The following is a 24465-nucleotide window of genomic DNA, read 5'->3' as shown; positions in this document are numbered from 1 at the left end:
GGAAGAAGAAGAGGAAGAGGAAGAGCCCACAGGTGGGCCAGTGTCATCTCCAGGCAGTAGTGCGTCCTCTAGGAGCCTTTCCCCCGAAGAATTAGAAGACAGGGAGAAGGAGAGGGGGTACAAGTTAGAAATGGCAAAACTTAAATTAGGAGGGCAGTTGGAATTAGAGAATGCGAGAAGCAAGAGAGAAGCGGAAATGGAGAGCAAAAGATTAGATTTTGAGAGAGAGAAATTAGCGTTTGAACGTGAGAAGATGGTGAGGGAGATGGAGCTTAAAACTAAGAGTTTAGAGTTGAATCCCTCTGGTGGCAGCACTCCATCCGTGCCTGCAGAAAGTAGGTTTTATTTTCCTAAGGATGTGATCAAAGATTACAGTAAGAATGAAGATATTAGCCAATGGTTTAAAGCATATGAGTTAGCATTGTTGGCCCACCGGGTCCCTGAGAAGGATTGGGGAACGGGGTTGTGGAGCCGCTTTACAAACGAGGGGAGAGATACCTTGTTGAGCCTTCCTGCTGAGGATAGGATGTCTTATACTCATATGAAAGATGCTTTAATGCTGAGATATGGCTTAACCCCAGAAAAGTACAGACAAACCTTTAGAGAATGTAAGAAGTTGCCTGGTACTACGTGGGTTGAATATGTGTCTTTTTTCTGCAGAACCATGGATGGTTGGATAAAGGGTAGCAAGGTTGATAGTTATGATGCTCTTTATGATTTGTTTGCTTGGGAGCACTTGTCTAATAACTGTTTTCCAGAGCTACGCCAGCACCTTGTTGACAGCAAGCTATCTAACCCTAGAAAACTTGCTGAGGAGGCGGACCGCTGGGTCAGTACCAGGGTCCACAAGGGTCCAGTGGGAGACTCAGCCAAAGGTGGGCAGGGTCCCCAGCAGAAGAGTGGGGGGGACAGGGGTAAACAGAGGGAGTTTCAGAAAGGGCCCCAAAGTAGTCCCCAAGGGAACCAAGGGAAGGGTTCCCAGCCTCCCCCTGTAAAGAAGCCAGAGGCCCCGACAGGTAAACCTGTTCACAGGGGCCCCATGACCTGCTATGCCTGTAAGCAGGTGGGACACCGTTATTATGATCCCCAGTGTCCCATGAAGGATTCGAATGCACCGCCGCGTGCACCCCCTCGTCAGGTAGCGAGTGTAGCCCTGGGAGGGGATGAGATGGGTGCCCCCGGTGGGTGGGGTCCCGCAGAAATGTCCCTGGTCTCTTTAGGAGACGTGGAAATGGTCCCTCCAACCCCTCTGCCTAGTAACACTAGGAAATATAGGCAGTGGGTGACCATTAATGGCCATAGGGTGGAAGCTCTCAGAGACACCGGAGCGAGTGTGACAGCTGTCAAGTGTCACTTGGTGTCCAGAGAGCAGGTGGTCCCTCATGCATTCTACCCCGTTGTAGCTGCTGACAACTCACAGAGTCAGTGTGAGGTAGCTCAAGTTCCCTTTGAGTGGGGGGGGGTCTCAGGTACTCTTCAGGTTGCTGTGAGGCCCGCCATGCCTGTTGATTGTCTCTTGGGCAATGATTTGGAGGACTCCCCTTGGGCTAAGGTGGAGAGAAAATCGCATCTGGAAATGTTGGGTCTGCCTGAGTGGGTGTGTGCGACCACCCGGTCCATGTCAGTCAGTAAGGGTGTTGATGGGGCCCTGGAGCCTGAAAGTATGGCCCAGGTCCCAACCGTGAAGAGAAGAGGCAGGGGGCGCGGGAAACCGTCCCCCATCGTTCCCGCGGTCCAGGAGGGAGCAGACCCTGAGGGGGATGCCCTGGAACCGACAGGAGAACAAGTGGCCGAACTGGGAGACCTGCCCGAGCTGACCCATTGGCAGCAGGATGGTGGTCCCTCCAGGGAGGAATTTTGTGCTGAACAGAAAGTGTGCCCTTCTCTTGTGGGTATGAGGCAGCAGGCCTCAGCCCAAACGACAGGTGATCAGTCAGGATCACATTGGGTCTACTGGGAGAACGACCTCCTGTATAGCGAGCCTAAGGCTGCTGAGCCTGGGTCAGCCCGTGTGCTGGTGGTACCCCAGCGCTTCAGAGCCTTCCTACTGGGGTTGGCTCATGACGTTCCGTTAGCTGGACATCTGGGGCAGGACAAGACCTATGACAGGCTTGTCACCCATTTTTATTGGCCTCAGATGAGAAGGGATTCAGATATCCATTGTAGGACCTGTCAAACTTGCCAGGCAAGTGGGAAAAGTGGGCGGAAGCAGAAGGCTCCCCTCCAACCTTTTCCCGTCGTCAGTACCCCCTTTGAGCGAGTGGGAATTGACATTGTGGGGCCCCTGGACCCCAAGACAGCCATGGGCAACAGGTTTATCCTGGTCTTGGTGGACCATGCCACCCGGTACCCGGAAGCCATCCCTCTCCGAACAGTGACGGCCCCCGTGGTGGGACGGGCACTGATGGGTGTTTTCTCCCGCATGGGGTTCCCCAGAGAGGTGGTGTCAGACCGGGGCACCAACTTCATTTCGAATTATATGAAGTCTCTGTGGAAGGAGTGTGGGGTAACCTACAAGTTTACCACTCCTTACCACCCTCAAGGTAATGGGCTGGTTGAGAGATTCAACCGGACCCTAAAAGGCATGATCATGGGTCTTGAAGAACCAATGAGGCGTAAATGGGACGTCCTCTTGCCATGCCTGCTGTTTGCTTACCGTGAGGTGCCACAGAAGTCTCTAGGGTTCAGCCCCTTTGAGCTTTTGTATGGTCACCCGGTAAGAGGACCTTTGAGTCTGGTCAAAGAAGGCTGGGAGCAATCTCCCAGGAAACCTCCCCAGGATGTATATAGTTACATGCTGGCCTTTAGGAACCAGACTCGGCGCTTCAGAGATCTTGCTCAGGCAAATCTGGAGGCCAGCCAGGAAGAGATGAAGCGGTGGTACGATCAGAATGCCACTCTGGTTGAGCTTCAACCTGGTCAGAAAGTTTGGGTCATGGCCCCTGTGGAACCTTGTGCGCTCAAGGACAGGTGGACTGGACCATTTGAGGTTGTGGAGAAAAAGAGCGATGTCACCTACTTGGTGGACTTGAAGTCTCCCAGGAACCCCTTAAGGGTCCTGCATGTCAACCGGTTAAAGCCCCACTTAGAAAGGTCCGAAGTGGGCATGCTCCTTGCCACAGATGCTGGAATGGAGGAGGAGAGTGAGCCTCTTCCTGACCTCCTGTGTGCAAAAGAAAAAGATGGGTCAGTGGATGGTGTTGTCCTCTCTGACACACTGACCCCTGAGCAGCAGCAAGATTGTCGCCATCTGTTGGTACAATTCCCTGATCTGTTCTCCTTAATCCCTGGTGTCACTCAGTGGTGTGTCCATGATGTGGACACTGGGGACAGCACTCCTGTGAGGCACAAGGCCTACAGGGTGACTGAAAAGGTCAGAGCATATATCAAGGAGGAGGTCTCCAAGATGTTTGCCTTAGGGGTGGTTGAGTCCTCTAGCAGTCCTTGGGCCAGCCCAGTGGTCTTGGTCCCAAAGGCTGCAGCGCCCGGTGCTTCACCAGAACTTCGGTTCTGTGTGGATTACCGAGGACTCAATTCGGTCACCAAGACTGACGCGCACCCCATCCCCAGAGCTGATGAGCTCATCGATCGGTTGGGGGCTGCCCGGTACCTTAGTACGTTTGATCTAACGTCTGGGTACTGGCAGATCGCCTTGACTGATGGGGCAAAAGAGAGGTCTGCATTCTCCACACCAGATGGGCACTACCAGTTCCGTGTGATGCCCTTTGGGATGAAGAATGCCCCTGCCACATTCCAGAGGTTGGTTAACCAGGTACTGGCCGGGCTGGAAGATTTCAGCGCCGCCTACCTGGACGATATAGCAGTGTTCAGCGCCAGCTGGGAGGAACACTTGCGCCACCTCCAGGAAGTGTTGTTGGCCCTGCGCAGAGCAGGCCTCACAATCAAGGCTAGTAAGTGCCAGATTGGGCAGGGTTCAGTGGTGTACTTGGGGCACCAAGTAGGGAGCGGCAAGGTGGCCCCCCTGCAACCCAAGATAGATACCATCCTGGCTTGGGAACCGCCCAAAACCCAGACTCAGGTGAGAGCCTTCTTGGGTCTCACGGGTTACTACAGGAGGTTTGTCAAGGGGTATGGCAACATTGTGCACCCCTTGACCTCGCTGACTTCCAGGAAGCAGCCGAGACTTGTGATCTGGACTGACGCCTGTCAGAACGCCTTTGACACCCTGAAAACTGCAATGTGTACAGCACCGGTCCTCCAGGCACCCGACTTTTCAAAAGAATTCATTGTCCAGACAGACGCTTCAGAGCATGGTGTGGGGGCTGTTCTAGCACAGATGAATGAGGAGGGCCGAGACTTACCTGTAGCCTTCATCAGCCGGAGGTTACTTCCCAGGGAACAAAGGTGGAGTGCGATAGAGCGTGAGGCATTTGCTGTGGTCTGGGCGCTGAAGAAGCTAAGACCCTACCTGTTTGGGACTCACTTCCGGGTTCAGACAGACCACAGGCCCCTCAGATGGTTAATGCAGATGAGGGGTGAGAACCCAAAGCTGTTGAGGTGGTCCATTTCCCTACATGGGATGGACTTTACGGTGGAACACCGCCCTGGTACAGATCACGCCAATGCTGATGGTCTGTCCAGATTTTTCCGCCTTAGTGATGAGGACTCCCTGGGTGAAGGGTAGTTCTCCCCACATTTCAGCTGGAGGGGACACGTGTTAGACCTGGCATCATTGGCATGAGTCTCTCCTCCATTTTTTTCTGTTTGCCTCCTCCGTTTACGATGTTTTTGCTGGATTATTGCTTTGGGCACTGTGCCACTGCTGATCAGTGCCACAGTGCAAGTGCTCCCTATGTTAAATTGTTACATTGATTGGTGTTACCATGATTGGCTTGGTTGACTTACTGTTCAGACCCTAGTCTAGTGCACTGCGTGTGCCAAGGGCGTGTAAGTTAACTGCTGCTGGTGGGCTTGCAGCACTGGTTGTGCCACCCACAGAAGCAGCGTGTAAAATGTGTCTCAGGCCTGCCACCGCAGCGCCTGCGTGCAGTCCCTGACTGCCATGTCGACTTGGTAAGGAAACCTACTTACCAGTCTCTAAACCTTCACTTTGCCACATTTCAGACACCTCTATGGTAGGCCCTAGGGCAGGGTGCATTGTTGGTAAAAGGTAGGTCATGCCCTGATGTGTGTGGCATGACCTAATAGTGAATTACAGCCATTTTCGTTTTTCACTATTGAAGGGCTACCTGCCTCCAATAGGCCAGACTGGGCAGACTGATTATTAACTCCATTATAATCTATCTGACTCAGGGAGCATGGTAGCAAGTCGAGTTTAGTATCCCTGAACTCAGAATTTAATAACACACCCTTTAGGATGGATGGTTTTTAAATTCTATGTTTGAAAATAGCACTTTTAGAAAGTGGCTATTTTCTTGTCCAACTATCTACCGGTCTCTGCTGGTTTGGTGTGTGTGTCAGGGGCTGGGTGGCTCCAGAGGTCTGAGTGAGTCAGTGTGGGGTGAATGGGGCGTTTACACGTAGAGTGAGGGAAGAGTAGCCTGCCCTGCCTGACACAATACTGGCCCCGCCTCCTGCTGGGCGACTGATAGCCCTGCTCCTACCAGTGACAATACTGGCTCCGCCTCCTGCTGGGCGGCTGAGGACTCTGCCCTGCCCAGTGAATAGGCCAGGTGCCTCTGCCTGGCAACACCCACAACAAACCTGAGATGGTGGGAATCTCCCTGCTTGGACAAAGGGAACAAAGGGAAAAAGGGGTATAAGAGAAGGACCCCTGAACCAAGAACTCAGATCACTTCTGACAAGGAAACCTGTACCAAGGACAAGAAGCCTGCTGATCTAAGGACTTGCCTCCCCTTTCTGCCAGAGTGCTGTTTTGCTGTGGAGGAACCTGAAAGCTGCTTCTTTATTTTTGCCAAGGAACAAGGAGAGAGGAACTTGGTGTGTACTCTCTGAACACTTGCTAGAAAATCTCCAAGGACTGGAAGAGTGCCAGTCTCCTGTTGAAGTCACAGGGCCAAAGGACTTCACCATCTACTGAATTGCTGAATTGCTGGAAAGTGTTGTTTCCAGTACACAAGGGAAAATCTGCAGTCTCGACGCCAGCAGCAACGCCAGTGAGCAGTGGGTATCGGCCCCGGCTCCAAGTGACCCCGTCTCGACGCCGGTATCGACGCCAGTGAGGAGTGAGTATCGGCTCTACCTCCAAGCGACCCCGTCCCGACGCCGCTGCTGATCGCATCGACTCGACGCCCTTCTCGACGCCGTGAGCGCTGCTCCGGCCCGACATCCCTCGACGCCGCTGCGGATTGGCCCGACTCCGAGGCACGATCGACGCCGACCTCGACGCCGACATCTCGACGCCGTGGATCATCGTTTTCTTCGTTTCTCAAGGTACTGTACTTGTGGGGTCTGTTGCGACTCCAGGCTTGACGTAGCGCTCCTCGCGGTCGACGCCGAACCTTGGGAATCTTGTAGACTCGACGTCGTGTGACTCCTGTGGGGGTTACATTGTTGCCGAAGAACTGTGCTCAGAAGAATACTTTGCTAAAGAACTATTTGCCAAGAAGAAACCTTATTTGAACTATTATTTTTCCTTCCAAAGAGTATTTATTAAGACTGTGGTATATTTTTGTCGTTATTTGGTCTTGTGCTAAGCCTTATATAAAAATACTATTTTTATAATAACTTCTGTGTCGTGTCCATCTGTAGTGTATTCACTTTATTACTGTATGTGGTCATAAATGCTTAACACACTGCCTCTGAGATAAGCCTGTCTGCTCTGCCAAGCTACCAAGGGGGTAGCAGGGGTTATCTGAGTGTGTAATCCCCTTTCCCTGACTAGAGTTGGTTGGTCCCTATTTGTCAGAAGTGTATACCTCTGCCAACTAGAGACCGCCGGTTCTAACACTCTCTAAATGACCAATGTTTTTTTTTTTAAATTGCTGGATCATTTCGAATGTTAATGCAAGCAGAGGAATTTGGAGATTAATGTGGGATGTCATTTGACTATGCGCCCAAATTCTCGCATTTGGGTATTACGCTAACGGAACATCTTGGGTGGCATAACCACATTACCCAGTGTAGATTAAAAATGAAACAAGCAGTTGGAGGCATTACTAAATTGTTGCCAAGCTCACAGTTCTGACCCATTCTGCTGGCAATACAGATCTACGGTCATCAGACCTTTGGGACAGCAGAGCTGTGGGGGCACGTGGATGCGACTCCTCTAGTCACAGTAGAAAATAGATGTATGCGGCAGTTGGTAGATGCACCTATAAGCTTCTCCCTGCTCTCACTCAGGCTGGACCTTGGGCTTAGAATGCTTTCTGAAAAGATTGGTCTCCACCCCATACTATACTGGAGGAGAATTTGAGCTACCCCAGAGCTGTGTTACAATTGTCAGGGCTTAGAGTAAATAATATGCCTCTCTGGTTCTTGTAATATACCCTGGCTAAAATATGTGAAAGTCACACTGATTGGCAAGAGAGCTGGTAGAATGCCCTGGTGAGGCTTTGGCGATTCCCATCAGCCTACTGGCAAAATAAAGAGCATCTTTTACATGCTCAGACGAAATTCAGCTCACTAATTGATGCATTTCTCACAGTTAGGGGCTCCTTCTCAAAGGACTTTCTGAATGACATAGAGCCATCATTAGCCAGAGGTCTTTATTTGCAGCTTCGGTACGTAACATTGCCCCTCCAGTCTTTTACTGCAAAATGGGCACGAGCACCCAAGGTTGAGGATTGGTGGTGCTCATCTTGTGGCGACCCTAAAGAAACCCTCGAGAATGCTATGTTCTTCTGCCCCGCCTACCCAAGCAGTAGGCGGTCCTGGATAATCCTGAGGTGTCTGAACTTGGGTGTAAGGGAGCACAAGGAGGACAGATATTAGTAAACGGATTATTATTGCACTAACTCGATACTTAATGGCAATGTGGAGAGTCAGGCAAAAATGTGCGTTTTCTCTGGGAAATAAGCCTCTGGTGATTTATCCAATGTGCAATATGTTCATCTTTTGCTTTAATATTTATAGACTGAGTTTCAGAAGACACAAACTTAAAGGTTCATATGAATTTTTACACCATTTTGAACTGGTTTTAATTATGTCAATTTGTAGGATCTGACTGCATGGTTACCCCCACTTTTTGCCTGGTGTTTTTCTGGTTTTTGACTAGGCTAACTGGGATCCTGCTAATCAGGACCCAGGTCTATCGGCTTCCTCCCTAAATGGTTATGCCATATACTTGGGTATACTCCAGATTGGATACTGGGGTACACTTGTAAATCCCTAGTATATGGTACCCCAGAGGATACTGGGGTACACTTGTAAATCCCTAGTATATGGTACCCCAGAGGCCTCCCATGGCCTGAAGCATGTAATATGCCACCCATGAGAGGCCATATAAAATGGAACTACAGAACTGCCATTGCAGCCTGTGTAAGTCGATGCATGCACCAATTATTTTAGATATAGGTTTACTATATCTATAGGTCACTACTCTTAACCGTATAATTCCCCCCAATAGCAGGCCTTGTCAATCCGGAAGGCAGCGTGCTAGGTTTTACGTGAGAGAATGCCTCTGCATGAGCCAAGCACCCCTTGGAGACCATTCTCCCAGGTTGTCGGTGATGCAGCCAGGCGTAGAGGTGCATTATATGCTCACGTAAAATTCTATCTCGAAAACGGCTGCAACAAATAAGTCATGTTTGGTATCAAACACCTTGGAATCATACCTCCACACCGGTAACCAGTGTGGGAGGTATGATTCCACCCTTTGGAAGCGAGCTTCATGGGGTCCCTGGTCTTGCAGATACCAGCCTTCTCGGCAGCACAAAATGGTTGCTGCTGACCAGAGACACATTTCTGCCCTCCCGCTGCTGAGCCAAGCTCGAGCAGAGGAAGGCAGCACAATAGGCATCCTGTCACAGGGAGGTGTAACCACCTCCCAGACAGGATTTAGTGTATTGGAGCTGGGTGGGTTAATTTCCAAAGTGCCTGAAAGTCTGCATGAGGGGCACATTTGGTGTCCCGGTGTATAGTCCAGTTCAAGCCAGTCCTGGGAGCCGTGGTCTCCTGCTCTGGTGCGAAACTGGACAAAGGACATGGTAGTAACCTCCCCACTGTCCTGACCCTCCCCTGGGAGGGTCCCCTGAATCGGTCCAACCCTCTCCCATGGGTACAAAAGGGCTTACCTGGCTGTAGGACCCTAGATTCGACGTGGACAAGATTCTGATCAAGAAACAACTGACCTTCGACTTTCTGGACACTCTGGACTTCGACAGGGCCCGACTTAGCCTCCCTCTCTGTCCAAAGCATCGTCTCTGCCAAGGCACCATACAGGGTGCGCGCAGGACCTCTGGAGCATCAAGCTCAAAACTGAAGTATCTCCCTTGGGGTGAAGGAGTCACACCCCTTCATTCGCAGGCACCGTAACGCAACTGACCGGTCTGCTGATCCTGAGCTTCTGCGGACTCAGGAGGCTCCAGCAACACAGGAAGTGGGTTCCTACGTTCCTTGAGGTCGAACCGCCTTCTCACCGAGTTTGAGGCAAGTATCCCTCGTGGGGACCGCATAAGCCGAACCCCTGTGCACAGCATACTTTTGCAAGTGCATATGCTTGTTGGCGTTGCCCCATCTAAGTGCATTGGGCTATCGATAGACCCAACCTCGGGCACATGTCGTACAAAGGACTTCGGCCTCCTCAGACTCTGTGCCCTGCATGCTGCGACTTTGTGAAACTGCTAGAGGTCCCCTCACGACTCCTGTGCCTTTGGCCTGTGGGTCTACTTGCGGGACAACACTGCTTTTCTTGGGCTCCCCTGGTTGCTCCAGGCCTGCCCTGACTCCCCTTGCTGTGGTGAGTCCCCCAGTCCTTACGGGGCCAGACCGTAACCTTCTTTGACCTTCCTCGTGGGTTGCCGCTGCCAAGGCTTGTTGGTGCTCCCGCCAGACACCGACCCCACATAACTCGACATCCTTTGTGGGACAGTTCGTATCCGGCTCCAGGTCGTCCTCAACGTCTCTGGGTGCCTGCAGCTGTAGAGTCAAGGTCTCCATCTTCACACCTGAAGCACCCGACATCGGTGGGCATTCGTTTACCGAGCCCTGGTCACTCCTGAGTGACCCAGACTGCCTCCTCTGCTTTCAGGTTCCTTCCATCAAGAATCCACCTGTGGGTTCCACAGAACACTTCTCTTCTTTCCAGCAGTGGCATTTCTTTGAAGACTCCCACTGAGAACGACAGCGGTTTCCGACGCCACTACAGCCCTATGCACCCGGCATCCCTGGGATAGGTAACTCTGGTACTTCGGTATCCACAGGTGGGGTGGCTCTCCAACCTTCTATGTTCCAAAGGGTTTCCTTGTAATACACTGGGAAGGGTCCTTAAACTTTAAAATTGCAACCGCGACTCTCCCATTGAATTGTACGTAACACACTTGTGTGTTCACACACTGCACCCATCCTCCGTGGGGTCCCTCCTTACTCACCGTGGGTGGTTCCTTGGGGTCCCAGTGATTCTACATCATCTAGACGCAGTCTAGACACGAGTCGTGGTTCTTATACCTTTATTTTAGTATATGGTTTGGTCTCCCCCGGGAGCCCACTATGTATAAGTGCTACTTACGATTGTTTCTGTGCTACAGTATTGTGTGCTTTGTGTTGATCTGCGTGTAGCAGATACTGTGAGGTATTTATAGTGTGTTATTACAATAAATACATATTTTTATAACTACTGTTTGGTTCTCCTTTCATTTAACCGACACTATAAGGTTGCATTCTGGTAAAACCAGCTGCTTAACATTCCTTCAAGACTAAGCCTGAAGGCTGCTCTCCATAGCTAGCACTTGGATGACTTTCTAAGGTTATCGTTGACCTCTTAAATTACCATAAACGTTGTTTGGACTCGTGCAAGGTGCCTACTTTAATTAGTGAACCCCATATACCAGGCCAACTTATCACACAATTGCTCACAGATTTTCAAGGGAATTTTAAGGTCTTGAAAGATTGTACCCAGAAATTCTTATGGGAACTAAAATGCCTTGACTGATTGCACTTTTACATGATTTTATGTAATGATTTTTTATGTACTTTTATGGCCATTGTAACAAAATAAAGATCTTTGAAATGGTCGCAAACGTTGAGGCAGATTCTGTTGGGTCACCTACATTTTGCATTTAGTCTGGTCAGAGGAGAAGGGGCTTTTTGTAGGGCACTGGGTTAGACTTTGTCATGAACATGTCTACCAAATCAAAACGTTAGGCTTTCACCAGGGGTAACGGCATATTTGAGTGTGCGGATCAGTGGCCTTTTTGAACATTTCAATGGCAGGACTGTTACATTTGAGAGAAGAAGCAGAATGGAAAGAGCATTTTTTTTCCAGATGTGGATGTATGATCTGGTTTTGCAACTGCCTAGTAAGGAAAGTGGTGTGCAGAGCAGTGGACAGAGGCCTTTAGCAAAGAAGGAAGAGCAATGCATTTGGGGATTTTTTTTCCACTGCAGGTAGTGTTGGCTTGGTGACAAGTATTTCAAGCATAGAAATGTGCCTTCTTTAATGTTGATAATATGACAGACAGTGGTGGTGGAAATTGTAAACAGGCAGTCTCAGAGATGTGCAAATTTTGCGGCTAATGTGTTTCTTTGAGTTTGGTTGCTTGCAATACAATAGGATATTTCACATGCATCATGTGTCAGAGGTTAACAATTCGCTGTGCGGACGTTTCATGGGCCAGCTCCAGAAGCAGACATTTTAAAGATGCTGTTCCACAGGAGCTCGGGGAAACAGGGAATGAGGGGGATGCAGCAGATTGAAAATGTGTGGGTACCATGTGGCAGAAGGTGTTATAGACAAGCGTTACTGGAATTCATGGCTAGCTGTGCAAGGTAAGGATGGTGAGCCGGGGGCAGTTGGAAAAGGAGCAGGGAAGAGATTGCTGCCTTCATCATATTATTGATCTTGCTGCCTTCATCATATTATTGATCGGAAAAGGTTTTTCCAATGATAATAACAGCAGGTAAGAAAACAGAAATAGCTAAACAGCAAGATCTTTTGAGGCTAGAAGCTTTTGGTGGACAAGATTGGGAAGAGACTTTTGAAAGCCGGGTAACAGTCACCAGGTGTCTCACCTTTGACTCTGCCCCCACATCCTATGTTGCTGCTCATAATGATCACTGGGTCATTAAAATACGTTTTGCTGCAGATATGCTTTTCGCATTATGCCAGTCTTAGCTGTACACTGTGGCATTCAGGGTTTTAGCATTATTTGGACAGGCATAGCATTAGTCCATTGAGGCAAAACGTGGTGGTTAAAGGGGATGCAACGGAGGTGTTGCTGGAGAGAAGAGAAAAAAATACAAATAATCAAACCGATCACATGGTTTCGTTGCAAGTCTGTAGGATAGGTTTGATTTGTCCAGTCAGGTTCTGCCACCGTTTTTTGAAGATGGCTTTAGGTTTAAAAACCTGTGTGTTTGTATACAAATGGTACCCCAAATATCAAGTTTTCAGGTTCTGTGGGTTTTTACATTGGGGTGTTGCCAAGTTGGGTGTGCTGGTGGGAGGCTGGAACATCTATGTAGGATTGGAGCAGTTTGGCATACGTAGTTAGGATTTGGGCAGCAGCAGAACTGGAGATGGCCGGGTTCTCAGCAGAGCAGCTAAAAAGGCTGGGCAGGTGGAGTGGGGCTGGCTCAAGAGATATCAGACCAGAATGGGAGCTTGACATACACTGGCGTGTTCCCTAGCTTCTAGTTGTTGCTGGTTAATTAGAGGTTGCATGCATGCCAAGTAGTTCACTAAGGTCTGGATTTGCAGCCAATCAGTTGTTAAATAGGCTGTCAGACAGGCGGAGCTGTGCCCTTTTGAGAAGAACTTGAGTTTTGCAGATTCTCTGGTTCAAGCATAATGAGGAGGGGGTGGGTGGGGAGATAGGGACTCCTTCTCCTGATGTTAACAGATATATTTAAAAGGAAGAGAGAGTGCCCTGACACCTTAGCGATTCATCTTGCTAAGAATTATCTTGTTCAGTTATAGGGGGCTATACTGTTGCAGCAGACAGATACAGAGAGGTGAAACTTTCGTGAGCCAACATGACCATAGTTGGGCAGAGCAAACACCTTGCAGGGCTTACTTAGCCTGAGGGACGCACGCTTAGTCCATCGATAAGGCCAACCGTAACATAAATACGTAAATGAGGGGATATAGCAGAGAAGGAGGGGATTTAAAGGATCAGGCATTAGAAGCTGCTTTTTGACATGTTCAGTATTTCTAGGTAGACTGTGTGCATCTTTTTTGGGAATCTAACTTTATTTGTTGGAACTTAAGGAAAGAAAGAAGTTGTGTTGCTTAAGGGAGAAGTTTGATGTTCAGTGAAAGGAAAGTGGAGAGGGATTTGCTAGTAGGTGGGGGGGCGGGGAACACCTCAGAAGAGGACTTTGAGTGGCAGGTTTTGGTGTTCACCACCTTGGCTCTCACTACTGAGCGAATGGGTGGATTAACTTGATGCGGGTAAGGAGTTTGACGGATTTTAGTTGAACGGGATCAGATTTTAAAAAGTGCAGAAATTGCAAAAAGGATCAGAGAGCCAAGAGAGGTAAAGTCTGATTGCAGTTATGGGATGGGAAGTTTTAAACTGCATTACGTTACACTAGAAGCTTCATGGGACATAAGGGTGGTACTTTTAGTAAGTAATACTATCTATTTAAAAGAGGTTGTATATAGTGTCCAGTTTTTTTTTTTTTAACAGATTTTATTGTGTCAAACAACGAATATTCTGCAGAGCTCTGTAACCCAGAGAACTTCTGCCACATATATGATACAGTAAGAGCATCGACGTTTATGATATGCAAATTATAAGACAACACAAAATAACAAAACAAAAAAAAGAGTAATAACCCCCCTCCCCCCACCCCACCTGATGCACTATCAATATGCCCTCCCCCACCAGTTGCTGCTCATCCCTCACAGTAAAAAGCAAAAAGGAGAAAAGAAGACTACCCCGGCTAAGCCGAGCTACTCCTGAACTACATTACAAAATATCATCTTCAGTGTGTGTCAATACCAAGTGAGGTGGGTTCTAACGGAAGACCTCTATATTCAGCCCACCGCCTCCATATCTTTGTGTGCTTACGTGTACATACCCTGCCCTTGAAAATCGGAAGTTCCAGGCCCATACTGAAGTCCAAGCCATTATTCCATGCTGCTAAGGGGGGCCTTCCAGTGGTGTGCAATGTCGCGTTTGGCTAGCGTAAAACCCCAAAACATTAGGTGGCGTTTGTATACATTGCCTCCAATCCCTTCCATAGTCTGTCCAGTTTGGGGCCAGATTTTTTTTTGTAACATGCGATACACACCAGTTTGAATAAATCAGCCTTTTCCACATCAGCCATGTTCACTGCATCAGTAGCTGCATTAGCTTCCAGTTCAGATTCACACTGAAAGAGGGTTGTGACTGCGAGCTGGAAACAGGAATGGCAGCAAGTAACTGCAGTACATGAGTAAGTCATATACGAGAGGTAAATGAGAGCTTCTCAGCAGTGAGTGATGCAATACTAATATTCATAGCTCAGCCAAGCCAATAACAAAAATACACGAAATATGGGAAGATGTTGGAAATGTGTGGGTAGCAAGATCATTAAAAGATTGGGAATAAGGAAGATGCCTTCACAGATGAAGCTGCCCTTGCACATTAGGGCCATTCAGTGATAACAGAAGTGTGCAGCTCCGACAAACAGCCCGGTAAGAACAAATAGAAGGGAAAAGACCATAAACATTACCTTGTTCACCCCAAGGAGCATGCATGGAAAGCAATCCCTAACAAATCAAAACCCATTGAGACATTCATCACTTCTCTGGGACACCGGTTGGGGGTTTTGGGCAAAATACAACAATCTTATCTCTCATCCTGATAAATTAACAACGGTGTACACACACATTGGCCACCCTGGAAGCCAAAGTGTACAAATTTGACACAAAAAGGGGTTACTCATGAACCTTAAACTGGCAAAGTTTGAATATGAGCTGAAGGCAATGATAAAGGAAACGGGCAAGGACAGACAATGGACTAGTTGAAGAAGGAGTTTTAACTTAAAAAAGCTGCGTTCCCAGATTCTCTAGGAGGAATGAACAAACAAATTTTAGATCAAAGTGCATCAGTCCCACATTGCCAGGTTCTACGATGTCAAAAAAGAAGAGGATTACACCATCACGTGAAGAGTTAAATATCATGGTAAAGTGAGAACACCAAAAGTTGTCAAGACTTATTTCAAGTACACAAACTATTTTCACAGACTGGCCCTCCTGAAACAGATGGGTAGAAGCTTGAACAAGACTAAAAAGAAGTTTATGGCTAAAGATAGCAGGTGGACCTGTTGCAGCCAGGAACACAGTTACATAAAAGAAAAAAAATACATATTCTTGGGAAATGAGAGGGTGGGAAATGAATTTAAAAAGATGCAAGGAGCATAACACACAACATAAGATAGCGTACCCTAACGTGGGGTTAAACCTAAGCCTAGAAACTGGAAAAAAGGTACCTCACCATTGTTCTAAAAAATAAAAAAAATTGAACATAGTATTGGCAGCAAAGCATGAAGCCCAGAATATGAGGCTTAAAAGTAGAGCGATGATCACTTCTAGTTTAAGTCTTGTTGGCTTTTCAGTTCTCCAAGTGTTTTAATATTATTGCATTTGGAAACAAGTTTATACCTTACATAGAACAATCTTCCAAAACTCACAAATTAAGAAAGGAATATCTTGGAATGATTATAGAGGTTTAGTTTATAAAAGGTTTGCACTTGGCAACAGTATAGAAAATTTGTCTCCCCTTCAAAAGGTGGAAACTGATCTAATTTCATTATGAACTGTCTTTCGGGTGATAAGGTGCATAAATCACCATGGTTCTTGTGCATAAGCACACGTGGTTGATAAATGCAAACACAAAGTGCAACATGTTCACAGATCACTTCCTGCCATCATTGGAATGCTTTAAAATACACTCCAACCAAAGATCCAGAATCAGTGACCATCAAGAGAATCAAGAGAAACAAGTGTAGCATTGTTCCGCAGCATGCTTCGGAAGACAATGGACTGGCCGTTTCCTCTGAATAAAGGCAGTGTGATCATGCTGGGGGAGTGGTAGAACTTTTTGCAGTAACTGTTTATCAGGAAACCAAAATCTTATGCTCCCACCAGGTCATTGGAAGTGCATTTCCAACTATGGTTATGATTTGTAGCAATGGAACCTCTTTTACATTCTATGAGATGAACATCCTTAAAACTTTCTCATTAAAGATAGAAAATTCCATTGGAAGTAAGACAGCACTTCTACGAATGCCAATGGTATAGTTTTACAGGTTCCCAACCCCTTACATCTAAACTCATCACAGCAAATGTCTGACCTGGTTTAAAGTTACTTTGACACGCCGTAACAAGAGGTGCTACCTCAAACCTGATGGGATTGCTTTAGAATATATATTATAAAGACAGCATAATGGTTTTTGGTCTCCACATTGGGAATGAGTTTGGAATCTTTACAGAGAATACATTATTTAGATAGAGTTGGTCGGTTTAGGGCTAGTAACTGCAGTGGAACTGGATGCCACATCATTAGAACTGTTAACTCCAATACAGAAATATTTTAAGGATTATACCATTGGAAGAAGACTGAGTGACTCCAGCCGCATTCAAATAACGTTTGATGACGTTTAATTTCCCACATGCAATTTCGATGGGATTTTTAAAAGTGTTCACAAACCTTGCCCACACAGCAATAGTAACCACTCACAAACGAGCTAGAGTAACTGTTATCATAACTGCTGTATTTTTGGCCTGATTGTGTTGTTATATGAAGGTTGGCATTTTTGTTACAAATGCTTTTGGAACTATGGGACTTACTAACGTCCTCATGAAGGCCAACGCACAATTATACTTAATGGTCGAAACACCTTTTTGAATAAAAAATTTCAAAACTTGATTACCTAAATTGATGCAATGTATTTTGAGGCCCCTTTTTTGATCATTTTTTTCTTGTCTGTTGTATAAATTATCTATTTAAGATGGGTGGTTGGATTATAAGATACAGTAATAGTGTTTGGATCTGGGCGAGTTGTGAAACATAAGAGGTCAAGATCAGACAATGGATGCAACTCATAATGGAATAAGCTTTGTGATCAGTATATAAGCACACACCTCAGGAATCATTTAGAGGTTGTGCAAATTTAACAAAACTGGGATGTTTGTCTTGATATCATAGTGCAGTGTACAAAGTACTTCTTGTAAATGTTGAATAATTATTTATGACACAAATACCTATTATTATCCCACAGGACAAAGGATACCATCCACCTCTTTGTTACATTTTCTAAGCATATACACTATCCCCTGCAAGAACGGCAAAGTTGTGCCCCTAAGTGTCAGACAGGTGGGCAGGGCATAGGGCACTGTAACCAAAATATAATAAAACATGAATTGACTTACACTGGACCACTCATATTTTCAAGGGAACCCTGCGCCGGTCATTGTATAACAATTGGACGATGTCTAACTTGGAAGCGGTCTAACAATAGCAAGAAAGGGAACTGTTCTAAATACTAGAATATTGATGCTACACAGAAGCCATTTATGGATTAAGAGTCTAAAATGTTTTCACTTAGGTGCATAAAGAAACAGTATATGTAATACTGTTTTAAACGAGACTCTTCTTTTAAAACAAATATTACTTGTCTCTCTGGCGGAAGGCATCACGCATGACTGGATGTTGCAAAGAGGCAGTTGTATTACCTAAACAATAGTACTTTGCCATCTCTTCTAATACCCTCAACACAAAGTCAAATGTATGGTGGTACAGAGAGGAACCAGAGGGGAAAGGAATAGACATGATAGCAATATGTTTGGAGTGCTCTTCCCCTGAAAAACTGTCTTGTTGGAAGAAGTTATGCATTACTGGTAGTCACAACGCCTTACCTTCTGACTCCAAGGCATGTGTTTTGAAGGAGTAGAAAATGGGAAAAAGGGAAGGCAAAGGACACAGAGACACAGTTACAGAGCAATCTACTACTATTGTTAGGGTGTAATCATATGCCAACACCTCCCGGCTCTTCTAAGCAGAGCTCTGCCCTTTTTAGATATCTAAACCACCACATATCTGGTTGTTGGCATCTATTGGTAGACGTTTGTCACTCAAACCTAAGTTCATCACCTTCAGAAAAGGCAAACACCTTCCCATCTTCAAATCTTCTGAAACTTATGGATTTGCTATTTCCTTTAACAGATATTCACAAATAATGAAAATACCCGTTTTACCGTATTATGTGAGATCAAAGCGGTAGACTACTAGAAGTTCAGAGTACCTGCACATTGAACTTGAACACTGTGGTTGTGATGCATTTGCCATCACACAGAATATCTATTTGAATGTCGAAGCATAAGCAAAGAGGAATTCACAATTTAATGGAACCTGTGTTATAAGTTACATGAGTATGCCTTTATCCACTGCTGGTAGGCAGCGTAATTAAGTCATAAAAGACATACAGTAAGTTGGGTAAGGCAATTACCTAAAGGTCTGGTGCAGGAAACATATTCAAGGTTTGCAACCTGCCGTCCGAACAAATCACATTATTAGCATCGTTAGCATATATTTATAACAACCTTGATGGTGTTCGGCACGGTCTGTGTAGTTTTAGATGTGCTGTGTTAAAGTATCCTATTGAAGAAGTTCCCGATTGACAAAGAGTTCCTATAGGGAACAGCATTGTCTGGATACACAACATCTAATATGGGATTGTAGCTTCTGAAGTACATTTGTTTATAATTTATCAGGTTATCAGGGGTCCTCCCTAAGCCCCACCTTATTTAATATTTATTTGGGCCCTTTGGCTGAAATAGTATTGCCATTTGGGGTACAAATAATTACCTATGCTGACTACACCCAGCTGGTGGTTTCTATCTACCAGCAAGATAGTTTCTCACCAGGCTTAGCCTCATGTCTTGGAGCCGTCTCCAAGTGGATGGATGAATCATACCTAAAGCTTAATGGGGCCAAGACAGAGCTTATGCTACTGGGCAACTCAGCTCCCCTGAACATAGATCATCTCTGGCCCATTTGTCTGGGTCCAGCCCCTAACCCCAAAGAACACATTAAGAGCCTTGGTGTGTGGCTGGACCATAACCTAGACCTTAAAGAACAAGTTCGAAAGGCTGCGGCTAGCTGCTATGGAATGCTGAGGCTGATCAGAAAGATCTCTCCTCTACTACCTTTTGGTGCTAATAGGCTGCTGGTCCAGGCATTAATTCTTTCGCGGTTAGATTACTCCAACGCTTTATATCTTGGAGCCCCGCTCTCCACGATTAGAAGACTGCATACTGTGCAGAATTGCGCAGCCTGCCTGTTGATGAATACTCCTAGGCATATGTCAGCCAAACCTGCTCTTGCCTCCCTCCACTGGCTCCCCGTTAACTCACGAGTTCAGTTTAAGGCTTTATGCATCGCTCATAAAGCACTTACTGGTAAAGCTTTGATGCATTCTCTCATCCAGTCCTACTACCCATATAGAGCGCTGAGATCTGAAAATAAGCAATTGGTCACAGTCCCGAAAATTAGAAGAGTTCGAAGTGGGGGCCGACTCTTCTCCTATAATGTGGCAAAGCTTTGGAACCTTTTGCCTGTTCATATACAACTAGAGGCTGATTATCTGACCTTTCGAAAGAAAGTAAAAACCTATCTTTTCCCTTGATGACTGCCCAAGTGATAAGTTGCTGCCGCTAGCGCTGGGATGCCTACGGGTGAGCACGCGCTTTATAAATGCTACTTTCATTTCATTCAACTAGCAGAGAGATATTCAGTGGTTTCAATGACGTATAAAGTTTCAGGCTACTGTAATATGTTCACCTCTGTAAATACATTCTCTGAAAAACATTTAATTTGTCAGAATGATCCCAGTTACCAAGTCTTTGTCATAAATGACTTGAACTTAATTTCTTGTTCAAAACCATAGTGAGATTGGATCAACTTTCGCACTTCTGCACTAAACATCGATATAGCTGTTCCCAGAACAAGGCCAAGAGTAGAATGTAAACAAAAGTTAGAAAGGGATTCTAAAATTAAATGGATACACAAATGCTCCACTACAAACATGCATAACTCTACATTCAGCTCGTCTGATCACTACAGCTGGTCACTGCCAGACCATATCATATGTAGAAATTAACCAGAAGAGGGCAGCTGCTCTCAACGGGTACAATCATGTAATAAAACCACCTTACGTCCACTCACAAAAAGATGCAACTAACAGGTTGATAAGTTTTAGTAGCTGACCAACCTACCCCTGTTACGGATTAAGGGACCTTCTTTATCCGAGAAGTTGATGAACAGCCTTCATGTGCCGGCCCACCCTGCGTTTTTCCAGAAAGGTCTTCCCACATAGGGTACATTTGTGAGGCCGCTCTCTGAAGTGAACACGTTTGTGTTTGGAGAAGTTGGAGGAGTTATTGAATCGTTTCTGGCATACTTCACATTGGAAGGGCTTCTCACCAGTGTGGATACGCTGGTGGGTGGACAGGGCTGAAGACTGAGTGAAAGCCTTGCCACACACCCTGCAGACAAAGGGCCGCTCCCCTGTGTGGACCCGCAAGTGTTCTTTCAAGTCAGTTGCCCTCTTGAAACGCTTTGGGCAGACAAAGCAAATGTACGGTTTACATTCTGCAGTGGCTTTTGGGGGAACAACAAGGCACAATTTATTTGGAGGCATTTCATTCTGTTTCAAACATTCAAATGTTTGGTTGGCTATTCTTTCCTGCCCAGAAACAGCCACTGTCCTTTTGGGTACAGAGCTACTTTCTTTAGTAACTAAAGACTCTTGAATATTTTTCAGAGTACAGGTAGTATCTGCCTGGTAGTTTCCTCTGCAAGCACTTGCTACAACTTCTCCATAAAGTCCTATGAGCACCCCTTGTAAACTGCAATCTCTCATGTCTGACAACTCTGCAGCTCTGCCATCATCTGTGGCTGGTACATTTTCCTGACGTAAGGAAGGGCATTTCAATGACTGCCTATTGTCAACTGTTGAATGCATTGTTCTGTTCACTGCTGGCTGATTTGTAGGTTTGCAGCTTCTGTTTTGCATTTTTGGGCCATCCCAAGTACTCAAATTCTTCTTTCTTAGTTGTCTTGCATTAATACCATCTATGTTTTTCAGTCCAAGAGAATCAATAGGTTTTTGCTTTAACAAAATCTCTTTACTTGTGTTAGGGATAACAAGGCTTAGGCTGTGTTCCTTTGCACCATAAGGTACTAGTTTGTAATCCACTTGAGGTTGATGGTATCCAGCATCTCTTTGAGATTCAATAGGTTTTCTTAAGAACACCAGTGGCTTCCCTTCTGATCCTAAAGCATCAAGTTGTTCTTCAACAGCATTCATTAGGTGGGTTGTGTTTGTGTGGTCCATGAAGGAGGCATGGTCTACATTAGATGCATCAAGGGTGGCCTTTTTTCCTACCACCAAGTCCCCTACTTCTTCAACTCTCTCACTTTTTAGCAGTAGGTCAACACTGTTCTGCGCACCCTCCTGGCCTCCTAAACGTGTAGTCTGTTCTGTGGGCAGTTCAATTCCGTTTATATACCTCAGAGGTTGCGTCTGTGGAACTGGTACCCTTGCCTCCACAAACGTGTTTTCCAAAACGTTTTTAAACACGTGGATACGCTGGTGCTTCTTGAAGTTGGAAGAGTTGTTAAAGCTCTTGCCACATGTTTCGCAGCGGAAGGGGCGTTCGCCGGTATGGATGCGCATGTGGCCTGTCAGCACAGAGGACTGAGTGAAGCTCTTCCCACAAATCCCACACACATAGGGACGCACACCGGTGTGGATCCGCTCATGGTCCCGCAGATCAGAGCCGCGTTTGAAACATTTTGCACAGAAAGAACATGTGTATGGCTTGTCAGACCCACACTGGTCCTCATCCTCAGTCTTGATTTCCATTTTGCAGTCTGTTACATCACCACTATGCTCCTTCCGTCCGTGAAGCTGCCTATGCTTGAGGAAGATGGAAGCATCATTGAAGGATATATCACATATGTCACATTTGTACGGTGTTTCACCCGTGTGAGTGCGTTTGTGAGTGACTAGGGAGGATGACTGAGTAAAAGACTTGTCACAGTAGTCACACCTGTACGGCCGTTCCCCAGTATGGACATTGTAATGGTCCTTTAGATTAGATGTACATTGAAACTGACGGCTGCAAATCTGGCACTGGAAGCGGCTCTTGGTTCCATGCATGTGCTCATGGAACATCAGTTCAGAAACATACTGAAATGTCTCCAAGCAGACAGGGCACTGGAGATCACCATCCAATACAGGAGACACTGGTTGGACAACAGATTCTTCTAACTCCTCTTTGACCTTCACCATCTTGATATCATGCGCTTCCACTTTTTCATGGAAATTAGTTGATGCTTTATTTTCATATTGTAAACTTAGCCCTTGGTGCATCCCATATTTTTCGTGTCTTGGCAGACGCAGCACGTGCTTAGGGAGGCTAACAGGACAAAGCTCTAACTTAGTCTCCTTTTCTTCCACGGTACTGTGGGCGAACATAGCAAACCGAGTTGATGCAATCACTCTGCGTCCACTCCAGCCTCTAGAGCGCCTTACAGAGTGACAATCTGTTCTCTGCTACATCTGGTTTCAACAGAAAGAGAATAGAAAAAGGTGTTTAATAAACATGCAGCTTACAAAATAATATAGTATCCTACTTTACTCTTATCTACAGCACAGGGGACTTGTATTGCATGATTCTTTTTATTGTACCAAACGTGATTCCATAATGACCGATTCAAGACTTCTAGACCACAAAACGTAATATTAAAATCTAGCCCAAGCATTCCACTTTCATACATGAAACATTCAATAGTCATTGGTGAGGGGAATCCCTCTTAGAACCCAGAGGTTCCTAGTGAAACCTTCCGTCTGGTTTAGATTTCTTCGTTTTAAAGGATTCCTCTTCTCCCAGCCATTTCTCAAAAACATCAACTATGATCTCAGTTACAGCAGCCTTTAAAATAAACATTCAACTCCACCTTGAATTACAACTAAAACCTCCACTACCGAAATTAACGTCAATTTATTCTTCAGGTGAACATGCATCAGCTTTCCTGACTATTTGCATATTATGGTTGAAGGGGATTGGAGGGATGGTGCCTCAAGAGGACCAAGTAATCAAACACTTCTTAGTTGTTTACCCTTTTTTCTCAGTGCAAGAACTCTGCATGGTGGTCCATCATCTATGGATGCCTGTGACAACAGCAGATGTAAGCATGGGAAAAACACCTGGGACATCTCATCACACATGGCTTACCCACACAACTCTCATTTGTGCTGCCAGCCCGGACGCTGCTTCATCTCTTTGTGCTTGGTTTGTGCTTTTCTCCTCTCTACTTGTTCCCCTCATTTGTTCATCACTTTGATTGTGCTTCTCTCCTGCTGACCCCCATTTCTCCTGTTTTCTCTTTGCTATTTTTTTATTTCGCTTGTTGCTATTGTTTTTCCCTCCTGATCTTCTCCCGATCGTTACGGCCCATTTCTCCTGCTTCCTACCAAGCCCCACTCACCACCCCTCCCTCCTCCCAGGAGGTACTTAAAGGAGGCCACAGCGCGGCTACCCCACAGGTGCGCCAAAGGCAAGCCCATCAGCGCCTGGAACCCGCCCAGTACCAGAACCCCTGGCCCACCCTCAGATAAGACAACTCTGTTCTCCGCACCCTGAACACCGGGCGCCCCAGCAAACACTGCTGTCATGCCGCACTGCACTCTATGGATGGAGCATTTTCCTGTACCAGATGCACGTTCTCCTGCACCAGCAAGACCATTGTCATGTCGCAGAGCACCACACCAACCTCTTACCACACAACACCAGAAGCGACCCACTGACTACATTGCCTACTCCTCAATACACACTATATTTGCAAGCACACCACTGAGTTATGGGTCCTCATCCCTATCCTTGCACAGACATCATCTTCCTCACCGAGACCTGGCTCAGCTCTGCATCCACCCCAGACATCGCTACAGCGATACCTGACAGATATAAAATCACTCACCAGGACTGCACCACCAAGTCGGGAGGAGGAATACCTATTATCCACAAAGAGACCATAAAGTGCACCACCACCCCCATGGAACACCTCAACTTCAAGCTCCATACAGGCAACATGACAACCATCAGAGGCACCCTCGCACATCAACCCCCGGGCCCACGCTCTAGCTTCTGCAACACCATCGCAGACTTCATTGCACCCCTCGCCCTGGACTCCAAGGACTACATCTTTCTCAGCGACCTCAACTTCCAGCCGGACGACAACACTATCACCTACCTCCTCGACATTAACAGCAGCCTAGGACTGACCAAAATTGTACTCGACCCTACGCACGAGGACACCTGCTGGACCCCATATTCACCTCCAGTACTTGTATCAAATACAAACATGTCAC

General features: G+C 46.5%; 1 protein-coding gene across 2 annotated transcripts in view; it reads right to left on the bottom strand.

The window, feature by feature from the left end:
* Positions 1-24465, bottom strand: part of LOC146809736 (uncharacterized) — a 48498-nt gene that overhangs the window by 9922 nt on the left and 14111 nt on the right. For both annotated transcript variants that reach the window (XM_085616588.1, XM_085616589.1), the window contains exon 2: positions 20306-22656. In XM_085616588.1, coding sequence (XP_085472714.1) covers positions 20332-22572 — 2241 coding nt within the window. In that variant the 5' untranslated portion in view covers positions 22573-22656 and the 3' untranslated portion in view covers positions 20306-20331. The remainder of the gene's footprint in view (positions 1-20305; positions 22657-24465) is intronic.

Source organism: Triturus cristatus, chromosome 7, assembly GCF_964204655.1.
Source record: "Triturus cristatus chromosome 7, aTriCri1.1, whole genome shotgun sequence".
NCBI lineage: Eukaryota > Metazoa > Chordata > Amphibia > Caudata > Salamandridae > Triturus > Triturus cristatus.
This window is presented reverse-complemented; position numbering and strand designations above follow the sequence as displayed.